The sequence below is a fragment of the Chiloscyllium punctatum genome, chromosome 15, assembly GCF_047496795.1.
Source record: "Chiloscyllium punctatum isolate Juve2018m chromosome 15, sChiPun1.3, whole genome shotgun sequence".
In the NCBI taxonomy this organism is placed as follows: domain Eukaryota; kingdom Metazoa; phylum Chordata; class Chondrichthyes; order Orectolobiformes; family Hemiscylliidae; genus Chiloscyllium; species Chiloscyllium punctatum.
In genome coordinates, this window is record NC_092753.1 from 37,818,309 (window position 1) to 37,840,598 (window position 22,290).

The window sequence follows — 22,290 nt, forward strand, 5'->3', positions numbered from 1 at the left end:
CCACAGAGCAGTAGATATTCAGTCATTGAATGTTCCAGACAGGGATTGATAATTTCTGGAAAGCAAGAACCGCGTGTAAAGTGAGGATGTTGAGCCATGATCCAATTGTGTGCTGAAGAAGGTTTGAATGGCTGAATGACCTGCATCTGCTTAGTTGCTGTGTCCCATCATCAATTATCCAAAGATATTTCCTGCAAATTCAGTTTGTTCTAAAAAGTTGGTGATGTACCATTGAAGCCAATCATTCTCTCCAAAAATCTCCTCCAATTATTCCTATTAATATGTTGTTGTGGTGAGTTTTGCAGTTAGGAATGATTATCTGCACCACCATCAATTGATAATGACATTTTCATGTGTGCACTGGGGCATGTGAATCCCCCAGAATACATTCCACTGGCAGACGTGCTAAGAGTTTGTGTCAGCGTATACCATTGGAAGATTAAAACAAGGCTTAAGATCAAACATGGTACCAATTCATTACAATTTATCTTTTAAACTAAGTAATATCTTCTTCTTGACTTTGGTTACATTTTTGGTGTGTTGCAAGTTTGATGAAATCACTTCTGCTCAGATCCTTCATGAGGTGGAAGAGATGAAAGAGCATGTTACTTTTGGAAGTTGAGTATTTACTGCTAGTTTGAGTTGGAGAGCCTGTAATGTTAACGATCTGTCACTAAACTAGACTAAAGATTTTAATGTAACTGTTATAGATTCTAAACTGAAATCATTGTGTTCTGTTTTGCCAGGTTTTGTATACAGACTCAAATCTTACTGCATATGAGTATACGGTTTAAAATGTTCTGTATATTATCAAGAGAGTTGTGGATCACCTGTAGGTTTTCCTGTGAACATGACGATTTGGAGGCACGTTTACATGCAGTTAAAAAAAGTAATTTGACCTTCCTATTTTTCAGGTATCTCCAAAGGAGTTGGAACAGTTTGACACAAATATCCAGCTAATGCTTGAAGAGTTGGAAGCAGAAATACAACAAGGAGAGAATCTGAAAGAAGGGGATTTTGAGAAAGAGATGGTTAGTTGGGTATAAATAGCAGTATTAGGACTAGCTGTGTAACCAAATGCTGAACAGAGGACTCGACATGAAAGACTGTGGTTTCTGAATTGGATTGTATAATTAACTGATATTCTGCCAGTATTAATAAATTGGGGTTTCCTCTTTAAACATGGATAATTTTGGCAATACAAATTTGTGGCTGCTCCACACGTTAATGCTGAGTTTAGGATGAAGAAATTTCAACCTTTAATTTACAGGAGTACGTGGATGTATCAATGCACAAGAATGTGAAAGCTCATATTTGAAATTCTTCAATATACTTGTGTTTAAACAAAATAAACATGTGAAACCTCATTTGGGTCATCAGGTTAGATGACATATATTTGTTTGTAGCGTCTATCACAGACTAACAGTATTCTCTGGGTCTCCATAATATGAGAGGAGGAGTTAGAGGAGAAAATAGGCAGGGAAACCAGAAATATGCAAAGTTTGACAATGCTGCAACATTTATTGGCTTGTTTAATGTGTAACATAACCAATATTCAGGATCTTACATTCTCCTTCATGAGAGAGAAGAAATTATTTCCATGTTGGAAATTATTAAATCAAACATCAGCAGAAAGGAGAGTTGTATATACTGAATGTTTTTCTTTCCTCTCATAAATTCATGTTCTAAACATTGAAAAATATTTTTTTTACCAATAAGTTGATGTCACTGATATATATTTGACATGTAAGAATGTAGCAATTTTCAGAAACCATGCAAGGTTATTAGGCTTCACAGTGTGTGGTGCTGGGAAATGTGTGGTGCTGGGAAAGCACAGCCGGTCAGACAGCATCCGTGGACCAGGAGAGTCGACATTTTGAGCATAAGCTCTTTATCAGGAATTCCTGATAAAGAAACGTCGACTCTCCTGTTCCTATTAGGCTAAACAGATCAATCCCTTCCTGCAAAGTTATGATGGTGACATTAGAGCATCAGTACGATTCATACAGTTTTTTTCCTTGGTTTTATCTATTTACAGATCACGTAATGCATGATTAAAAACAATGATCTCTTATTTATCAACTTTTGAAATGTAGAAATTGAGAAGTTTAGAAAATTTGGATACTTGATTGCTTTTGCTGACAGACATATTAAATATTATGGTGTCAATATGAATCAGTCAATATAAGTCATAGAGTCATAGAGATGTACAGCATGGAAGCAGACCCTTAGGTCCAACTCATCCACGCTGGCCAGATATCTTAACCTAATCCACTTCCATTTACCAGTGCACTTGGCCCATATCGCTATAAACCCTTCCTATTTACATACCCATCCAGATGTTTTTTAAATGTTGTAATTGTACCAACCTCCAGTACTTCCTCTGGCAGCTCATTCCATACACGCACCACCCTCTGCGTGAAAACAAATGCTCCTTAGTTCCCTTTTAAATCTTTCCCCCTCACCCTAAACCTATGCCCTCTTGTCCTGAACTCCCCCAACCTAAGGAAAAGACCTTGTCTATTTACCCTATCATGATTTTATAAACCCCTTTAATGTCACCTCTCAGCCTTCGACGCTCCAGGGAAACCAGCCCCAGCCTATTCAGCCTCTCCCTTTAGCTCAAATCCTCCAACCCTGGCAACATCCTTGTAAATATTTTCTGAACCCTTTCAAATTTCACAACATCTTTCTGATAGGAAGGAGACCAGAATTGCACACAATATTCCAACAGTGGCCTAACCAATGTCCTGTACAGCCGCAACATGACCTCCCAACGCCTGTACTCAATGCTCTGACCAATAAAGGAAAGCATACCAAACGCCTTCTTCACTATCCTATCTATCAGAGACTCCACTTTCAAAGAACTATGAACTTGGACTCCAAGTAGTGTTGAGATACAGGTTACTAAAACCTAACTGAGTAGTCCAACCGGCTCAGGGGACTGAATGATAGATTCCATTGTATTTTTATTTCCTACAGTATGGAAAAAGGTCGTTCAGCCCAGCAAGTCCACACCAACTCTCCGAAGAGGAACACACCCAGACTGATTTCCCTCCATTTACCCCTGACTAATGCACCTAACACTATGGGCAATTTAGCATGGCCAATTCACTTGACCTACCTTGTTATTAGCTCTGCTATTGCAGAAATGCACGGAAAGTGGTAAGGGGACTTGAAGTGGACAAAATCACAAAGGAGAAGGGAAGTAGTGCAGGTTAGTTGGGTTAGCCGGGGAAATGCAGTTTATAAGGATAGGGTGTATCTGGATGGGATGCTTTTCAGAGGGTTGGTGTGGACTCAATGGGCTGAATGGTCTGCTTCCATACTGTAGGGATCCTGTGAAAAGAACTAGTACGTAGAAGGAAAAAGTCTGGAAATTTCTTTTCGAAGAGCTATCCATATGGATTCCCAAATGTGGTAGAACCTATGTATTTGAAAAATGAAGTATTAACTTCATGAATGAGTATATAGTTGGGAAGTTACAGAATAAAATCTTGACAAACTTTGCAAAAGGAAAAGGTCAAAATATGACAAATAACTGTTTTGTAAAATCTATGTAGAAATTGTTCAATACCTTTTGCAAAGTATGATAAGACTCAAAACCCTGAGTAATTTTCGATTTGAACCAAAAAGGCAAATATTCCATTAATGTCAGTTCAGTTCAATTACAGTGCTTACTCAGCTAGCACAGAACAAACTACTTGATTTACTTTAACCTCATGCATTGTTTTCTTTTACGGTTTCGTTGAAAAGTATTATATTTAGTAATTGATTTTTCATGTTGCTTCAGAATTAAAAACCCAAATCCAGAACCACATAATTCACATTCAGCAATTTTAGTTCACCCTTTTCTATGAAACAGTGTGTGAAATCCCAACTGCTGATAATTTTTGTGGAAAAAAAATGCAATTATTGAGAGTGCTAACTTTTTTTCTGCTGCAACGGCCAACAGGAATCATTTTACTTCCAGGGCTCAGCAGTTTTATTTTAAGAAAGAAACTAATTTTGTATTATGTTTTTTACAATTACATTATTTTCATGTTATGATGCAGCAAGTTTATAGCCCTAGTTTTGGAGATTGTCAAATAAATAGCAAAAGTTGTGACTTGTTCTTTCATGAACTGAACTCCATTAACAAAATACTATGTCAGTATGACAAACTTGCTGAGATTCACCAGCTATTTCAATTCTTGTTTCTCGCCTTTGTTGAATTATTCTTCAGACCGGAACTGACCATTACTCCTGAGAAGAGTACTGTATCTAACATAGTCGAAGTTTTGAGTTGCTCAGTACTGGTTCAGATCATCATTAGGGGGATGATTGTAGGTTTAATGGGCTGATATTGCACAGTGAGCAAGAACCTGGTACAAACTCCTTTTGAAATGGAGATAAACACTGCAGGATTGAGAATGGAAGATAGTACAACGTTATAGAGTAATACAGCATAGAAACAGACTCTTTGGTCCAACTCATCCATGCTGACCAGACATCCCAGTCCAACCTAGTTACCTATGCCAACATTTGGCTCATATCCCTCCAAACCCTTCCTATTCATGTACCCGCCCAAATACCTTTTAAAAGTTGTAATTGTACCAGCTTCCACCCTTTCCTCTGGCAACTCTTCCATTCACACACCATCTCTGTGTGAAAAAGTTACTCCTCAGGTCTTTTTTAAATCTTTCCCGCCTCATCTTAAACTAATGCCCTCTAGTTTTGAACTCCCCACCCTCAAAAAAAGCATTGTATATTTATCCTACCCATGTCCCTCATGATTTTATCAACCTCTATAAGGTCACCCCTCAGCCTCCGATGCTCCAGAGAAAACAGCACCAGTCTATTCAGCCTCTCCCTATAACTCAAACCCTCCAGGCCTGGCAATATGAATGAAAAGTTAATTCGAAAAGGTAGATATGGTTTGTTTTTCCCCAAATTATGACCTATTTAATTTATGGAGCTTTTATTAATATTCTAGAGTGAAGATGATGAGCGGAAAATGAATGAACTGGCAAAAATGGGAGAAACATTGCAGCAGAATGTCACAAATGAGAAGAAGAGAGAAGAAATTCGAATGAAGCAGCAGATGTTGCAGGCTAAATTTAATATTCTCAAGGTATGAGCAAGCAACAATTCCTGAATTACCATCAGCTGCAGACTCCATTGGAATACCAGGAATTAAAATATAGCTTTGTCCTTTTGTTTGTTAGGCTTCTTACTTTCTGGTCATTCCAATTGTGTACTTACTTTGGAATGTTCCTGACGTAATTGGATAATTTGTTGGAATTTCTGCAGATATCTCTCAAATAAAATTATTCACCATTAACAGAATAAAATTAAGTGAGATAGTGTGCTGCTAGTTTTCAAAATGATATTTCTTTTCCCAACAGTCCTGAAGATGACACTGGATACATAGTTCATGGCTTCAGACAATGAATAAGGAATATATAGCATATACCATTTATGCACCAAAATAAATTGCACTGTATTGCGCACAGACATTAGGTTGGTAATGTACAAGTATGGTCCATTGCATAACACTAAATATTGATAAATGGTTTACTTTGAGAATACTGGAGAGAAAGGTGACAACAAAGGCAAAGATATGCCTAACATATGATTTCCAACTGTTTCCAATTTTAAATTGCATGGGAGAATTTCTCTGTTTTGAGTACAACAGGTGTGTGAAATAGTACTTGACCATACTGATATAGTAATTAGATAAGATGAGCCAAAATAGTGAATTCCTTCATTGCATATTTGGTGCATTCCTTTGTTTCTTACAACTTGGATACAGAAGCTGAGCAGAGATGCAGTTAATTTCTCAATATCTTTTTCCAAATAAAGACTACAATGGGGCATTTTATTCTTATCACTGTTACAGACTTGGAAGACTTTTACAGACTTACAATGCATTGTACCAAAATTTGTCTTTGAACTTGTAGAATATACTGCCACAAAATATTTTGGAAGTTGCAACTAAGCCTGAAGGTTGTACAGAGTGTACGATTTCTGACAATGATTTTCACATATTTGCAAATGGCACTTTATCCTTGAAATTTTATTTGCAGGTTAAGGTTCAAGACATCCAACCAAATCATTCACTTTACTGTGATGTTAGAGAGCCATTGTTTTCTTAACTTTTGCTACCTAGCAATGATATGCAATTGCATTGCTAAGTTCTATTAGTAGAAGCGTTATATTATTGTGAACACTTAGCTATACAAGCCCCCTGAAAAGGTATGATATAAATTCTCATGACATGGCAGATGGAATTTAATTTAGATAAATGTGAGGTGCTGCATTTTGGAAAGGCAAATCAGGGCAGGACTTACACACTTAATAGTAAGGTCCTGAGGAGTATGGCTGAACAAAGAGACATTGGAGTGCAGGTTCATAGCTCCTTGAAAGTGGAGTCACAGTTAGATAAGATGGTGAAGAAGGCATTTAGTATGCTTTTCTTTATTGGTCAGTGCTTGGAGTTTAGGTGTTGGGAGGTCATGTCATGTTGCCACTGTACAGGATATTGGTTAGGCTACTTTTGGAATATTGTGTGCAGTTTTGGTCTCTCTCCGATAGGAAGAATGTTGTGAAACTTGAAATGGTTCAGAACAGATTTAGAAGGATGTTGCCCGGTTTGGAGGGTTTGTGCTATAAGGAGAGGCTGAACAGGCTGGGACTATTTTCCCTGGAGCCTCAGAGGCTAAGGGATGACCTTGTAGAGGTTTATAAGATCATGAGGGGCATGGATAGTGTGAATAGGCAAGGTCTTTTCCTTAGGTTGGGGGAGCTCAAACTAGAGGGCATAGGTTTAGGGTGAGAGGGAAAGATTTGAAAGGGACCTAAGGAGCAATTTCTTTTCACGCAGATGGTGGTGCATGTATGAAATGAGCTGCCAGAGGAAGTGGTGGAGGTTGGTACAATTACAATATTTAAAAGCATCTCGATGGCTATCTGAATAGGAAGGGTTCTGAGGGCTATGGGCCAAATGCTGGCAAATGGGACTAGATTAATTTCGGATATCTGGTCAGCATGAATGAGTTGGATTGAAGGGTCTGTTTCTGTGCTGTACATCTCTGATTTATGACACCTTTTATCAAAGGGGGAGGCAGAGAATTGAAGGAATATTAAGTCTTGGAGGAAACATGATGCCCATCTTTCATTCACTACACTAATTCAAATCATAGTCAGAAAGTGCAATACGTTGTGACTGTCCACACCCTGTCAGGAATAAGACATCATTGGGCACAGCATTGAATCGGTCCTTTAATTTATAGGTTGATAGGTATTTTCAGTACGCTAGGGTCTCCAAGAGCATTGTTGTGCATAAATGTAACTGGAAGACCTCATTTGTTCCATTTTATTCATTTCATTTCTCATCAAGAATTTAGCCAAATGGACATTCTCGCCATAGACCGGGAGAGAACACCCACAGTAGGTCACAGCCAAGGATCCTTTAGGACAGTTAGAGGTAATAGGGAGGAAGGAGGAAAAGAGAGAGAGAGAAAGATGATCAATAAAAGGTAGAAAATGCAGGATTGGTGGGGATAGAGAGAGAGAGCAATTAAGAATTTGCGGAAACCTTCAACTCTCATTGATTGCTGGTCTGCCAAGAGTAATAGAAAAGGCAGTCAGGTTATGCAGTCAGGATCCTTGCCTCCCTTTTTTCTGCCAGTTTCCTCAAACCCTGGGAAATCTGTTAAGCAACAGCAATGAGGTTTAAGTTGGGTTTTAAAGTTCATCATGAGAACTAGACTTACATTTAAAATGAATGTTTTGCATCTCCATTGTAGGATACTCCAATGCCTCAATGTCTGCTGCTATATAAATAAAAGTACCAGAATACATTCCTGAATTCAACTATTCAGCACCTTCCAAAACCACCCTCCACAATGAGTTGGGAGAAGGGCTGGGTCTTCATAACACCTTTATCTGTTTTGTTTCTGCCTTTTTATGAACCTTCTTTCCAAGAGAATTCTGTGTATATTTGAAAACTGTGGATTTGTGATGAGGTTGCAGAAATGGAAATGCTCTATTTCCTGTATCTAAGGTTTGCATAAAGTGAATCATTCGATGAAGTTGTACTGTCAGTCAGGACCTTACTTTCTGGCAGCACGTAGCAGCAAATAACAGGCAGTTTGCCGAATGATTTTTCCATCACTTACTCTAAAACTGATGCTTCAGAAATTTCTTTGATGGCAATGTGCTGCATTAGAGAAAATGTGCGGTTAATGTTTGATCAGTTTGATAAGAGAGATTCTCATATAATCAGCAACTAACTTGGAAACTTGCCGGAAAATTCCATGAAGATTGGTCATGCCTATGAGATAGGTAAAGAAGGCACCTCATGACACCTTCTTACAACATTGCTTCTCATGATAAAATGTAAGAGTGAATACTGGAGAGAAGAGTCTAATAATATTGCTTGTGAATGGCCAACCACAGCAAAGTTACTCATGTTTAATCTGGAACCTTTGAAAGTGTCACTGTTCTCATAGCTCCATTATAAATCATTAAACTTCAGAGTGGAAATGATTATTGTACATTTGGGATCTAGCTACTCAAGTATATTTGCTGGATAACCTCACTCTCAAGGTAGCGATTAACAGAGATCATTACTACAATCTGGGTCTGTTACATGTTTTAGTTCTTCAATTCCACATTTGATGAGATGTGACATGGTGCTGTAACATGTAATAATAGGATTTGAATTTTGACTTGTTCCATTTTGCTGTGCCATGGAATGATATTATGTGGATTCCTGATCTTCTTTCCACGGGTACAAGAGGCACTGAGTATGTTTTGTGCAAGGAGAAAACTCTGTGAAGGACATTTGGTTGAATCTCGTGCATCTTTTAGCTTAAGAAAACAGTGTTAGCTCAGAAATGAAAAAAGAATTGATGGCAGTTAGCAAAAAGTTATGAATAAATGTAAGAAACGAGTGACTTTAGACTTCTTCAGCAAACTGTCTTGTCAGGAATACTTAAGTTCATAGTTTATTTGTCTAAGAATAAACGCTTTAGTTTAGGGATTTAAGTTGTAATGGTAGAGAACTGGGGTGGAGTATCGAGGTTTAACAGGATTACTGTTTGGAGTGGTGTAAATAGCACTTCCCATAGTGATGGTATAAGTATTCACATGATGGAAACATGCATGGAGAGTCAACATGGTTTAGCAGCATTAGATAAACTTCTGTCAAGTATATTATTGAAAAATATTAAATAAATAGTTATTATTTAAATTTACAGAGGTTCGGTAATTGCTGCTAAACTAAACAATGGAGTCATCAATAAGATAAATCTAATTCTAATGATGGCAGCTTGTGTTGTAAATAAAACTAAAACATACTTGAGTTAATGGCAATTCAAGGAACATGTTAATCAAAAGGCTTGGGCCATGTTGACTTGACTGGCAAACAGCTTGATCAGTAAAAAAATTAAATAAAAGGGGAAGAAGCCAAAACAATGGATAACCAATTTTCAGGCCTTTGGTCAGAAATATTTTCTGCAGTAAGGGCAGTTCAGAAGATGTTTTGAGAAGCAGAACTAAATTTAACAGTATTCAGTAAATATTGAAGGGTTATAAAATAAATTTATTTCTCCACTTCAATGAAAATTAAGCACAAAAGCTGTAGAGCATAACTGCTGGAGTGTGTTAGGGATGGTATTGTAAAACATTTAATTGAGCCATCCTCACCAAGACACTAATGATCGAGGAACAATATAATGAAACATGGCAAATCATAAAAGAACCTGTGGTATGAGTGACTACAATATGATGGCATTTTACCATATGTTTCAAAGTGAAGCCATTGAATAAAGTGTAAATCCAGGTCCATAGCATATGTAGTTATAATTTCTGGTATTAAGTGCTTCTTTAGTTTAACGATTTTAAATGCAATTAAGTTTGTGCTTGGTTGGGAAATATAAAATCTTAAGGCATTATTCTTTTGTTATTTTATTATCTTTTTGGATTTATCTTTAAATGCTAATCCAAAAGATCATAACAATCTCAACAGAGATTATTGTTATGGTGACAACACTGTTGGCAAAGTACAAAGATAGCATCTTTGAAGAAAGCAACCAAACTAATGAGCAGAATTGACCCTGTCCTATGGTCATAGCTTGGAATGGGGGTGTAGAGTAAATGCAGTGATTCTAGGCAGCTAGGAGGGGACAGCTCTTCATGCCTTTCCACTGCTGAGGAGATTCCCCGAGGGAGGGTTGGAATGTCATGCAGCAAACCTACACAAATACGCACATTCTCTGCCATACACATGTGTGCCTCTCTCTCTATCTCATACTCACACTCAAACACACATTTGTGTACTCTGACTCTGACTCTCATTCACAAACACACTCATAATCTCACTCTCTTATGCTCATGCTTGCTCATTCACTCAGTCTCACATTCTCAGTCGCTTACTCTCAATCATGCACTAACACACACACACACAGTGACACACAGACAGAGACACAGACACAAACACACACACAGACTGACACAGACATTGACACCCATACACACCCACACACGTCCACACAGACACCGACACAGATACTGACTCAAACACTGACACACAGACATAGACACACACTGACACAGACAGATACCCACACAGACGCAGACATGCGCACACACACACACACACACACACACACACACACACACACACACTGACACAGATACTGACACAAACACACAGACAGGCACTGACACAAACACACACTCACCCTAGGGGGAGGTTACCAGCTTCATGGAGATTACAACCCTGTAGGCGATTAGTGTCAGAGGTTCTACCTCCCAAAGAGGAAGCTGTGGGTAACAAAAGTATGTGTCCACTGATCCTCATGAAGGAGCTTTTCTCCAATCCAATTGGCCCTCAGTCATGTCCCCCAATACAAGATACTTTTTAGGGTTTTGCAGAACCCTCCATTTTGAGACATCCTCTTAATTACCCCTCTCAATCTGAATTCTGAGGATCTACAGGCCATCCATGTGACTGGATGGTTCAATATCTTTTATACAAAGCAGTTGCAGAAGTAGATAAGTAGGAGGTGGGTTCCAGGAAAACAGCTTTGCCTGTCTGGCTCACGACCCCTATTCAGTCCTGATGTCAATGTTTCAGTTTGATGACTTTGCATGAAAGATCATCGGCCGACATCATTAACTTTGTTTTAGGTAGCAGAGTTCTTTTGTTTTAACAAACCCATCAGAATGGAACATAGGAGGAAAATAGTTATTAGAAACAAAAACAGAAGTTGTTGGAAAATCATAGCAGGTCTGGTAGCATCTGTGCAGAGAAATCAAAGTTAATGTTTCAGGTCTGGTGACACTTCCAAGAACAGCTCTGAGGAAGGGTCAAATTAACTTTGATTTCTCTGCACAGATGCTGCCAGACCTGCTGAGATTTTCCAGCAACTTTTGTTTTTGTCTCTGATTTACAGCATCCACAGTTGTTTCGGTTTTACTCAGGAAAATAAATATGCCTTGAACAAGTTGTTTGAACTTCAAGTAAATGTTTCTGATACTTTGTGCTCTTATTATGAAATGGCTAACAAGTAATGATCATTGACTTTTTAAAACAGGATTTAAGATCAATTCGAAGGAAAAAAGCACTGGAGATTTCTCCACATTGGTATCAGTACAAGAAACAGGCTGACAATCTTTTGCAGTGGTTGGATGACATTGAGAAAAGGTTAGCCAGGCTTCCAGAGCCCAAAGATGTCCAGAAGATGAAGGTAACATTTTTTTTAAAAAAAGATGTTTGCATTTCCCTTCCTATAATCAGAGGGGGGAAAAAAAGCAGATAACTCGAACTAAAGATTTGGATGAATGTGGCACTCTCTTGTAACATATATTGTACCCTCTGGTGCATTTATTAGTGTCAGATTATTTAATCACTATCGATGGAATTCTTGCTAGCAGCTTATGTCCTATAGGTAAAGGAGCCGAAGTGTATTTTATCCTTTTTTCTCATTTATATAAAGTTTGCAATGGTTTTTAATTTATTGATGATATTGCTGAATCTTTTAAATGTGGATATTAATAAAAATTCCATGAATTTGAAGGCAGAAGACATTTGAATTGAATAACTTTATTCCTCCCAATGTCCGTGCATGTAGACCTTTTAAGTTATCATTAGTTCTATCTTACACTCCGTATAAAATCTGGAATAGAAGTTGCCTGGTACTGTGATCTATATCAGAATTGGACTTCTTATATGTTGACACGAATGTAATTGTGATGTTCTTTATTCTTTTTAAATCTCATTTATTACAGGAAACCAGTTGTCTGGTTATTATAGAAAACTAATTGTCTTTATGCTCGGAACAGTTGAGGGACAGTTATATGTTCCCTGCACTGTCTGATAATGTGTGTGACCTTACCACTGTATCCTCCCTCCCACTTATTTGCTCAGAGCATGTATCATTGTTGTCATCGGACATTTCTCTGAGTTTATTTACACATGTCAGATTCACTTTTTTATGATCCATTATTTTCATTTGCTTCTTTACTTTGTTTATCATTTTGACTTACAAATAATTAAGATTTTAAGATAGAGAAACTATTTTTATCAACAGAAAAATCAATAAAAACTACAAATCAGCAGGTTAGCCCACAGAGTAAACTAGCATGCTTATGTTGTAGGCAGCCATTTGTTAAATGTAAACATTTTGTCAATTTCAAAGAATCCTTGTTGAATCTTAAACAATGATTATTGTGTTATAACAACTTTAACCTTTGAAAAGATTATTATTAGTAATTTTTATAAAACTATCCAGATTAGTAATTTCAAAATTACCAATGCAATGTCCTTTATAGTGTTTTACAATTGCATTTGAGATAGAAGGAGAAAGTGAGGACTGCAGGTGCTGGAGATCAGAGCTGAAAATGTGTTGCTGGAAAAGCGCAGCAGGTCAGGCAGCATCCAAGGAGCAGGAGAATCGACGTTTCGGGCATAAAGAAGAAGGGCTTATGCCCGAAACGTCAATTCTCCTGTTCCTTGGATGCTGTCTGACCTGCTGCGCTTTTCAAGCAACACATTTTCAGCAATTGCATTTGATATGACCATTTCCAGTCAAAAATCTTCAAGGTTAATGCAAGCTGAAGCCAAGTGATGCTCCAGATTTTGTGGAACTGTCAGTGCTCACAATTTTTGTTGGCCTGAAACTGACAGCAGCCTTTAGAGCATGCACATTGAATCCTTAACAACTATATTTTTGAATTTTTCTACGTTTCCCCATAGGCTGCCTCTCCAAAGCCTCTACAGTCTCCTGTCAAATCGAAATTATTAAACTGATGAAAGCTTACCTTTTGCACAATTGATCTCTGAGTAAAAACCCTTGGAAGAAAATGTACCTTGTTGCATGTGGTTAAGTGAATTTTTAACCACACATTAAGTTTATAATTATGTTTGAATAGCTTCATAGGACCTAAAAATAAATCTTTGTGGAAATTCAAATTTCGCAACCATTTTTCATGAAAAAATTCTTTTAAAAAGAAACTTCAATAAGTTTCTTTTATGATATTTCTACTTTAGTCTTATATTATGTACCCCAATCATGTATTTAATTCTACATAATATTTTAATTAAAAATTAAAAATGAAAATATGAGGACACTATATTGTGATTTGCAGCTTAACTCTCTTGATGACATAATTGATGTTGAGTGCTTAGACATTCCCTTAACATAATGTCAGATTCAAACTGATGTGAAAAATCCACGTTGTTGCAATGCTGTCTACTGAGATTTGAGCTGACATATCTTTATGAAAAGAAACAAAACTGCCACTGCTGGACTTAAAACAGGTGATTTTGTCTCCAGCTGTTCTCATCAATATGGCTGCTGCTTTCTTGATAACAACCTTTATGTTGGCAGTGCACTACCACCACCAGGCAACTGTCTAAGAGAAGACTAAACTCTCTGAAAGTTAGCTGTTCTGGGTTTGTGCTACATTGAATTATTAAAACATCCCATTTTCCCAGATAATTTAACTCAATCTAAGTTCACCCATGAGAATTGACCACTTGAGTAATACTATACAGCACTGGTTTTGGCTTGCAAATGGTAATGATAATGATTCAATACTATTTGGGACATTGTCTTTCTACCGAGTTATTTGATTAAATTACGATGCGCTCACGAATCAAGAAGCTAAAATAAGGAAGTTGAAAATGTTTTCTTTCAGTTTGTTGAGTTTTTCTTCAAGTTGAGACAGTAGCTAGCTAACCGCTCTGGGACCATATGGTTTTACTCACTAGGAGATGGATGCTGAACTGGAAGAGAAGAGGGGAGACCTGAATGCAGTGTGCAGGCAAGCACAGAGCCTGTCAAAGAAAGGAGCTGCTAAGGCACTGGAGTTGCAGCTGATCCAGCTCAACAAACGCTGGAATGACATTGAGAGCAAATTTGTTCAATATCGAAGGTTGAACTATCCACAAATTGTGAGTTTCCCAAAGCAAGCTTTAAACATTTGCTTGCAGTTTTTGCTAAGATGGACCCCTGCAAATAAAAGGCTTATATTTTAATAATCATGCTGTGTTTGTTTGAAAGCAAATACATCTTTGAGAGTTTGTAACAAATGTTCCATCTTTGCAAAATATTGTTTACTAAACCAAAATATTCAGGGACTGCAAGACACAACTGTTCAAAAGCTGAAACATATGATTGGCAAATTTCTGATTAATGGAGGTAAATGATATATTTTTTTAATTTGCCTCATTGTCTCATTACATCCAAATTCTGAGCAGCATGTTTGAAGTCTGAATTGATGCAGCATTCAGTAATTGATTTAAGAACCATTCATGTAAAGGGTTCATTCCATGCAACTTTTTATTTTGGCGAGTGGTATTAATTGCTGTTTTTCATCATGTGAAAAACCTTGTCTGTCTTAGTATTCCTTTAATCTACAATTTTTAAAGATTGTTTTACTTGTCGATTTACTCAATTTTCCTTCCCTCTGTTTTGAACTTTGGTGTGTCCTTTATCCTTCATAAAAACACAAGATTTGAATAACAAATCTGTCTAAATAACAAATCTGTCTAAATAACAAATCTGTCTAAATGCAGGGGAGCATCCCCACATCTGATTTGTCTTGTTATATTCTCTTTGACTTTCACCCTTCAAGCACAGGTAATATTTATGAGGCGTTTGGACAAGCCATGTTTGTGCATTGAAAGTGGTTGATGTTCAAACTTGAACATCAAGTTTTATTTAAATATTATTAAGATTGGGAAGCAAAAATTAACTTTGCTAACATTTCACCTGTAATTAAGTCAAATATTGAACAGGACTGTTCTACCTGCGGTTCAAGTAGATGCTATAACTGCTCGGGTGTAAGCCTCAGGTCTGGCTGTTTAAAGCTGTGCTGGTCACTTATGTAGCCATAGACTTCGGAAATATCTGTATGTAATGAGATGACAGTGCATAAACTTAGGGTATAACTATAGAACCCTGTAATGTGTGAAGGGAATACTTTGGTTGAGAAGTTGAACTTGCCGCACCCAAAAAAGTATACAAGCCAATGAAACGACAGAATTGTGTGCTAGTCCCCATTACTCAGAGGGTCTATTAAAATTGGGCCTTGAGCCATATGTAAATTGAGCAGATAGTCTGGTATTGCTCACTGGTCAGTGCCTGCTGAATTTCAATTTGTTTTTTCATTCCCCCAAGCAGCTTCCAGCAATCAGTTAATCAATTGCTGATAAGGCTGGTCAGATTACGTGTGAAATAACGCTGACTAACTGCCAATTTTGATCTACAGCCAGTGTCATGAAGCAAATTCAAGGTGCCTAACCCTGGCTTCCAGCAGGTGAACCACCAAAAGATTGTCTGCTTCTGATCTGGCAGCATGTCTGTATCTGGAAAAGATGTTGTGTGCAAAGCTGCAAGGCAATCTGCTTCTGTACACTTCATATTGTTTTCAAAAAATTGTTGAATTGCTTCTATAGAGGTATACTGAAAAGATGTTTGTTTAATAAGCAGAAACTATTTAAGGAGATTCATTTTACAGATAGAAAAGGAAAATATGCATCAATGGTTGTAATCAAGTCTCAATGATTCAGTAAGCCACAGGAATCTCCTTAAGGGCAACTGAAGCAATTAGTAAGCCACACTGCTGTAAGTAAGGATCTTTCTTCATGTTTTGTTCTCAATGATGTGGAGAGCTTTGGACTTGAAGTGAAAAACCTTTCCCTTATTAAGTCAGGTTTCCCAAGATCCATTTTTTTTTTCATTCTCTTTACTTCTACTGAGCTTACAGTATTTCTAGAAATTATAAGTTTCTGAAACTTCTCCTATTCAGTGAGTCACCAATGTTATCTCACATGGACAAACCTCTTTTCCAATGATAATACTCAGAAAACACATTGAACTCCTGTACCACCACATCCACCACTCCAGGACCCAACCCCTGCCATGGCTATGGATATTCGCTGGAATGTGTGAACTATCTTTCAGAGAGTAACTCTTGCAATATCTTTCCATTTTATGATTTGCATGTAAAATTCAATATTTAAGACTGTGGGTGGAGTTTTCCTTTCTCTGGAGTGACATGAGTCATGGTAAGAAAGATAGGAAAGTAAAGCAGTATGAAGCAAAATCAGAATCTTGGTGACAAGAAAGTTTTTCCTGATATTTTTCCCCTTCAAGCCTTACATAAATTCTAAATATCTCCTTTGAATGGTGACTACCGTATCCATGTATTTGCATGTCATTCATGATCCAATTTTCCAAATCTCTCTGTTATATCCAATCCTTCTCTCCTTCCCCTTGAAATTGGACAAGACAAATTGCTGACATGTAAAGCATGGTGGTGCTGGAGCTCAGTGAATGTTTCTCAGGGTCAACACACCACTGTATCTTCGCAATCACATTGTTGTGTGCTTCTCAGCCAACACAACCTTTTGTTCCATACAGTTCAGCATTGATAAACCACCATCCTCACCATTCCTGATGAAGGGCTTCTGCCCGAAACATCAACACTCCTGCTCCTTGGATGCCACCTGATCTGCTGTGCTTTTCCAGTGCCACACCTTTTGACCTTGTTCTCATTTCACTTAATTAGTTGGCATGACAATGAGGCAATTAATCCGCAAATTGCTGGGAGTTAAGGGGTACTCCTCCAAAAGTTGTTGACACCTTTGCAAACCCCTTACATCCTTTCAGAATGACGATACAACACTCTTCACGCTTTCACTTCCATCAGGGACATATGTTTTCCTTTTTTCTTGGCTCTGTTTCTTGTATTTCTGCTTTCTTTTTCTTTAATTGTTTTTGTACCTAAGATGGCTGTTTCTGTTAATTCTTTTTGTTTTGTACCTACGATGGTGCTGGAGAATGACGATCTTGTACACCTTTCACAATGCTGCTGTATCCTTGCACTTGAGTGCATGTGACAATAAACCTGATTCTAGTGAAACAAACCAAAGGTCATCTCTAGATGAGCGTTCGGTTTCTTGACTGCAAAATTGCATCCTGGATAATTGTGTCTTTCACAAATGAAGCTGACAAGGTGGACATAGGAGAATGTTCCTTAAGGCAGATGAAATGGGGGAGAAACAGCAGTCTACTGAGGATGAAGAATAGGTTGAGGATCAGCACATTGGCCATGTGACCTAAGCAAGAGAGATGGTAGAGCGATGCAACACTGAAACTGAGATAACCTCAGTGAAATCTTCTACCAGGATGAATGATCTGCCTCCAGATTTTGTTTAATTGGTTAACATTCTGTCAGTAATATGGGAAGCAGTCCCTGCTTAATGCAAAGGGTATGTGGGCTTTTTTTTTTGTTTACTGACCTTGACCTTCTGTGTTGTAGAATAAGTGTTTCATTATCCATGTGGCTGCATGGTTGTAGTCTTCAGTGAAGAATCCGCTTTGAACAATCTGCACGTACATCCCACTGATGATCAGGGAAGAAACAGCAGTTAGTGAGCTAGTGTGTGGATATCACACAGGGGTGAAGGTTGGGGAGCTCTTTTAGGGCTTTTGTCTCACTAAGACATTTGAGTGATGCATATTGAAGTCCCAGTGGGCTGATACAAATCCTGAGGAAACTCTTTTGACCAGTCCATCGTTCAATACTTCAGAGAGCACATGCTAAAGTAGTTGCTAAACTGTTTTAGAAATGCTTGAACATTCTGTAGGATGGCAGTGAATCTGCGAGAGACCGTGTTTTGTGACAGACCAATATGACAGGAAGGAAAACAGATATGTGATCTGCACAGAGTACATAAAACTTTGAATGACTGCGTTCCCTTGAAAAGCTTGTGCACAGATTGAAGTATTTTTACAGTGATGTGTGGAATCATCACTGATTTTGCACTCTCACTCATAAGGTGGATGAAAGTGTAGAATGATGTGTGCTGGCTTGTCCCTAATACAATCCCTGCACATTGTGTCTGCCTTAAGTGTCTCTTTTCACAGCTGACAGGAAAAGGCCAGTGTCCCTCTCATGAGAGCCATGCAGCTTTCACGGACATCAAGGAGCAAGCAGTAAATGGCTACCAATTTTTTTTTTCAAGATATCATCACAGCATCAATATTTCTCCATAACTTCAATCCATGTTTTGCACACTATCCTGACATCCCCTTTGCCAAAATCCTTCAATAAAAGTCAGTGACAATATATTTTTTTCAAATGCATTATTTGACAATTTGCATGTTTGTGTTTGTTTTTGTGGCTGCATTTGCCCCTGGATCTGACATCTGACAGTCTACAACCCCAGTGGATGTAACATGGCTAATGGAGAAGACTGCCAATGCTGTCAAGCAACTTTGGAGGTTTTCCCTATGCCTCTTGGCATACATGGTAACAGTCTAGACTGAATGGACGCTGATGAAGGTGATGATAGGAACATGAATGCTGTCATCCTAGTAAAGAACAGAAGAAATAGGAACAGGAGTAGGCTCTTCAGCCCCACGAGCCTGCTGCACCACGGCTGATCCAACACTCTTCACATCCACTTTCCTGCCCTTTCCCCCTTACCCCTTGTTTCCTTTACTGATCAAGAATTTATCATTGCAGCCTTAAATATACTCAAGGACTCTGCCCTACAGCTCTCTGAGAGAAGACATTCCTCCTCATCTCAGTCCTAAATTGGCGCCCTTTTATTCTGCTCTGCCCCAGAGGGCAGTGGAGGCCCAGTCTCTGGATTCATTTAAGAAAGAATTGGATAGAGCTCTTAAAGATAGTGGAGTCAAGGGTTATGGAGATAAGGCTGGAACAGGATACTGATTGGGAATGATCAGCCATGATCATATTGAATAGCGGTGCAGGCTCGAAGGGCTGAATGGCCTACTCCTGCATCTATTGTCTATTGTCTATTGTCTATTGAAACCTCTGGTCTTAGACTCTCCCATGAGGGGAAACTTCCTCTCACCACTAACCCTGTCAAGCCTCTTAAGAATTAAGACCACAAAACCATAAGACATAGGAGTCGAAGTAAGGCCATTCAGCCCATCGAGTCCACTTCACAATTTAATCATGGCTGATGGGCATTTCAACTCCACTTACTGCACGCTACCTATAAGTCCTTGATTCCTTGCAAGATCAATAGTTTATCAATTTCTGCCTTGCAGACACTTCATGTCCCGGCCTCCACTGCACTCCATGGTAGTGAATTGCACAGACCCACCACTCTTTGGCTGAAGAAATGGCTCCTCAGTTCCATTCTAAATTGACCCCCTGGAATTCTAAGGCTGTGCCTATGGATCCTAGTCGCCCTGCTTAATGGATACAAATTCCCAGCATCCACCCTTTCTAAGCCATGCATTATCTTGTAATTCTATATGTTATCAGCCATGATCAAGTGGCAGAACAGACTCAATGGGCCGAATGGCCTAATTTCTGCTCCTGTGTCTAATGGTCTTATATACTATATGACTCTGCCTGTGCTGTCATGAAGTCAACCAACACTGCTTTCTCATGAGAAAGGAGAGGCTGAATCACTATGATAAGCTCTGTGCTAAGTTCATGCCAGAAACTATTTGCTTTTTAGCAGGTGTTCCAATGCACCAACAATCTGTTCAGCACTGTCATATCAAACTCTCAAATTTCCATTATATCAGAACTGGTCTATGGCCTTCAACTTCTTTAAACTTCTGGCACATACTTTATTGTAAAACCTAATTGTCAATTACAGTTATAGGCTGGTTCTCTCAAATACAATCTAAATGTTTGATCAGAAAAAAACAAATTGTTGGAGAAACTGAGCAAGTCTGGCAGCATCTGTGGAAAGAGTTCATGTTTTCAATCCAGTGACCCTTCCTCAGAAGTCAAATTTATGAGTCCTGCTTAGAAACAAGACACGTTCTGAGTACAAATATATTTTCAAAAGTTTTTTTTGCCAAGTTTAGATATTTTAATCAACTTTTGGAGCAGGTGGGTCTGTAAACAGGGCCTCCTGGCCCAGAAGTAGGAACATAGATAGGCAACGGCCTAATGGTATTATTGCTGGACTGTTAATCTAGACACCCAGATAATGTTCTTAACACCCAGGTTCGATTCCTGCACAGCAGGTGGTGGAATTTAAATTCAATAAAATAAATCTGGAACTAATAGTCTAATGAGTCCATTGTCAATTGTCAGTAAAAACCCATCTGGACTAAGGTCCTTTAGAGAGTGAAATGCCATCCTCATCTGGTCTGGACAACATGTGACTCCAGACCCACAGAAATGTGGTTGAATGTTGACTGCCCTCTGGATAATTGGAAAGGACATTAAATGCTAACCTAGCCAGCGTCTCCCTCGTCCCATGAATGAATAAATAAAAGCTACCACTGTACCACAAGAGCCGCAAACTAATGTAGGTAGCAAGCACAAAATAAATGGTACATGCTAAAAGATGTGGGACACCAATTGACTGGACGCAGGTCTGTTTATTCTGTTGACTGCAATTTTCATTCAGTTTTCCTTTCTTGTGCGTCCAACCATAAAGAATCAGCACTCATTAACCATAGCTGATCCCTGTGCATGATCAGTTATCCTGAACTCTAATTAGCTTATTAGAGCATGACCAGTTAATGGTCTAACTTGGATTAGCGAAGTTAATTCGTTTACCCTTCGTTTACCGATTTCATATGTCTTTGTCAAGAAAAAGTGGTGTCAATAAACAATTAATGTGCCTACGTAGAGTGTGTAGAGTCACCCCATCATGGTTTAACATCATCTCACATGTCCTAACTGATACGTCTGAATATTGTGCAAAGCCTTCAATGCCCTTGAACAAAACAAACCAGATGTGACTCCACAATAACTGTTCATACCTCACCAAACTAACCATACAAAACGAATACATATTGCATACTTTAAGTTATAAAACTGATAAACCAATTTAAAACATAACCATGTTTCTGTAAAAGTCATTTACCTCAAATCATTTTAACAATTTATACTGTTATTAAAGTCAGCATAACACCAGAATCCCATGACCTTAATTTGAGTCATTTGGTTTTCTTCCTTACAGAACTTTTTTTCTTTTTTCAGCGAGCCAGTTAAACAAAGCAATTTAATTTTTCATTTGCTTGATTAAGTCAAAATGATGAATCATTGAAAATAACTCAATCCTACACTCCAGTGAGTTGGCACAGAAACTATCCTAGGGCTGTAGCCCAATGCTGTCAGGTGCAGTTAACAATGCAGTTGTTCCACGCACACACAGATTTGCTCAGTACTGATGTCTGAACTGGTGGCTATGATTGTCAGATCAAATAACAGTTCTGTTCCTCCAGGATTGGATGCTGTTCTTGCCATTCCTTTGAAGGCTGCACTGGCTGCTCAGGTGGCCATGATCTGGTATCTGAAAGCTGAGATGAAGATGAAGGTATCATGAAAAGCAGGAGGTCAGTTGTCAAAGATCTGTAGCTTTCAGTACATGTCAGATGAGGATGAGGACGGACTGCAGAAGGTGCGTTTGGAAGGACCAGGAATACCAGATATGATAGCTTCTGTCAAAATTGATTCTGGGTTCTGGGCACAGCCTGCCTGAGAGGGTTCAGATGATGTCAGTGTGCCTGTATCCCACAGCTTTACGTTTCTTTCATTTATGGGATGAGGGTTTTGCTGGTTGGGCCAGCATTTATTGCCAGTGGCTCGATACCCTTGAGAATATGGTGGTGAGCTGTCTTCTTGAGCTCTTCAGTTCTGTTGTGCTTCCTCCTGTTCTGGCTATTTTGTTTTCTGCAAAAGGAGAGGAGGAATCTTAGTGATTATATTACATAGTGCATGGATGGAAATGCGAAATAGCTGTAGCTTTAAGGAAGCAGTGAGAGTTGAATGTGTGGACAG

The 22,290-nt window shown here is 38.5% G+C and overlaps 1 protein-coding gene across 16 annotated transcripts in view; it reads left to right on the forward strand.

Annotated features, from left to right (window-relative positions):
• dmd (dystrophin) overlaps positions 1-22,290 on the forward strand; it is a 1,983,813-nt gene that overhangs the window by 1,058,818 nt on the left and 902,705 nt on the right. For all 16 annotated transcript variants that reach the window (XM_072585000.1, XM_072584994.1, XM_072584999.1 and 13 more), the window contains 4 exons: positions 915-1,031; positions 4,976-5,113; positions 11,586-11,738; positions 14,264-14,446. In XM_072585000.1, coding sequence (XP_072441101.1) covers positions 915-1,031; positions 4,976-5,113; positions 11,586-11,738; positions 14,264-14,446 — 591 coding nt within the window. The remainder of the gene's footprint in view (positions 1-914; positions 1,032-4,975; positions 5,114-11,585; positions 11,739-14,263; positions 14,447-22,290) is intronic.